This window comes from Phalaenopsis equestris, unplaced genomic scaffold (genome assembly GCF_001263595.1).
Source record: "Phalaenopsis equestris unplaced genomic scaffold, ASM126359v1 Scaffold000462, whole genome shotgun sequence".
NCBI classification, from domain to species: Eukaryota; Viridiplantae; Streptophyta; class Magnoliopsida; order Asparagales; family Orchidaceae; genus Phalaenopsis; species Phalaenopsis equestris.
This window is the reverse complement of record NW_018164903.1, coordinates 5805-7172: the sequence shown is the minus strand read 5'-3', so window position 1 is coordinate 7172 and position 1368 is coordinate 5805. Positions and strand designations below refer to the sequence as shown.

The 1368-nt window shown below is 43.0% G+C and overlaps 1 protein-coding gene across 1 annotated transcript; it reads right to left on the bottom strand.

Moving 5' to 3' along the window:
• Nucleotides 1–4: 4 nt before the first annotated feature.
• On the bottom strand, nt 5–1368 carry LOC110027886 (G-type lectin S-receptor-like serine/threonine-protein kinase SD3-1; the record flags this gene model as incomplete). The annotated part of the gene is given in 1 exon segment (XM_020729505.1): nt 5–1368. A coding segment is annotated over 1 exon segment (1364 nt), but the record flags the coding sequence as incomplete, so codon positions are not given.

Sequence of the window (1368 nt, the reverse complement as noted above, 5' to 3'; positions counted from 1 at the left end):
CATGTTCGTAACAGAAACCTTTTAACGAGACGAGGTTTTTGTGGTGAGTGCTGCCCAAAGTTGAGACAGACAGCAAAAAATCTCGCTCAGAAACTACTGCATTGCCAATGACTTTTACAGCCACTGGTATCTTGTTAGGCAGCATGCCTCTATACACGCTCGGCCCAAGCTTATTTCCAAAATTCTTAGTCAACTCTTTCACTTCGTCGAGTGATAATCTAACCATGGCACTGTAGTGTGGATTCAATCCAAAATCCATCCCAAATGGTGTTCTCCTTTCAATGTTAGTTTGTCTTCTTCTATAGAGAACAAACCCAACTATAATTATCTCCACAGTGAAAAAGACAGAAGCTGTGATTAGAAGAAGTACTACAATACCAACCATAAAACTCTTCTGTCCAACTATTTGATCTACATGTTGCTTCCCATCTAGCAATGATGAGTTTCCATGCAAATTAGTAGCTTGAGCAGACACCGCTTCTGGGACAAGGCAGACCTTCAGGAAAGAAGTGGCTGGTACAGAGGAGTAGCGGTAACCACTTATAAAGCTGGTTCTTTTAATGGTGCAGAGTCCCGAGCCATCATTTTTAGCAGTCACAGCAAGACAACTACTGTCGTTTAAGCAGTAACTTCTGCAAGCATCTAAGCTCAGCATTATGTTGACGTCATGAGGAGGATAAAGGCTGTATAAAAATGTTTGTTTGAGAACCAGCATACTAATTCCTGTGTTGCAATTTCCTAAATCTGCAAGTTTTTGACAATCACCAGAAGTGGAATCCTGAAGCAAGCACACACAAGAAGGTCCAGAAGAATTATAACCACAAACATGATATAATCCACAGGAGCCAAAAACATGGCACTGACTTGGCACAGCCTGCCAGGCAACCTTCCAAGAAGATGAAGCATTGTTCCATGAATATATTCTCAGATTGCCATCAGCATCAATCCTCAAGCGCCTGAAAGACACAAATGGATCTTTATAATCCTCACTGTAACAAAACCAAGCAAGACCTCCACTGACATCAAAAAGCCCCAGCAGCCCATCCGCTTCGAGACGAACTTCTGCAACATCCACAGGCTGGCTCAAATGACTGCTCCAATACGTCACATTGTCCTCCCAAACAAGCGAGATGTCGCCAGATTTCTTATTAATCTGAAAACTATAGTAGCTAGCGGTGGAGCCTGAGGATGAGGGCTGTAGAGAGAGAGGGAATGAGAGAGACTGCCCCGGAAGAAGAGTATCTGTAGGACTGTTAAAACTCTCCCAGATGACTCTATCTCCAATACCTATAAGAACCAAATTCCCATTGTTCATTAGAGTTGCAGTTTCAACTCCAAGATAGGCAGTGTTGCTGCTCCAAACTGGCA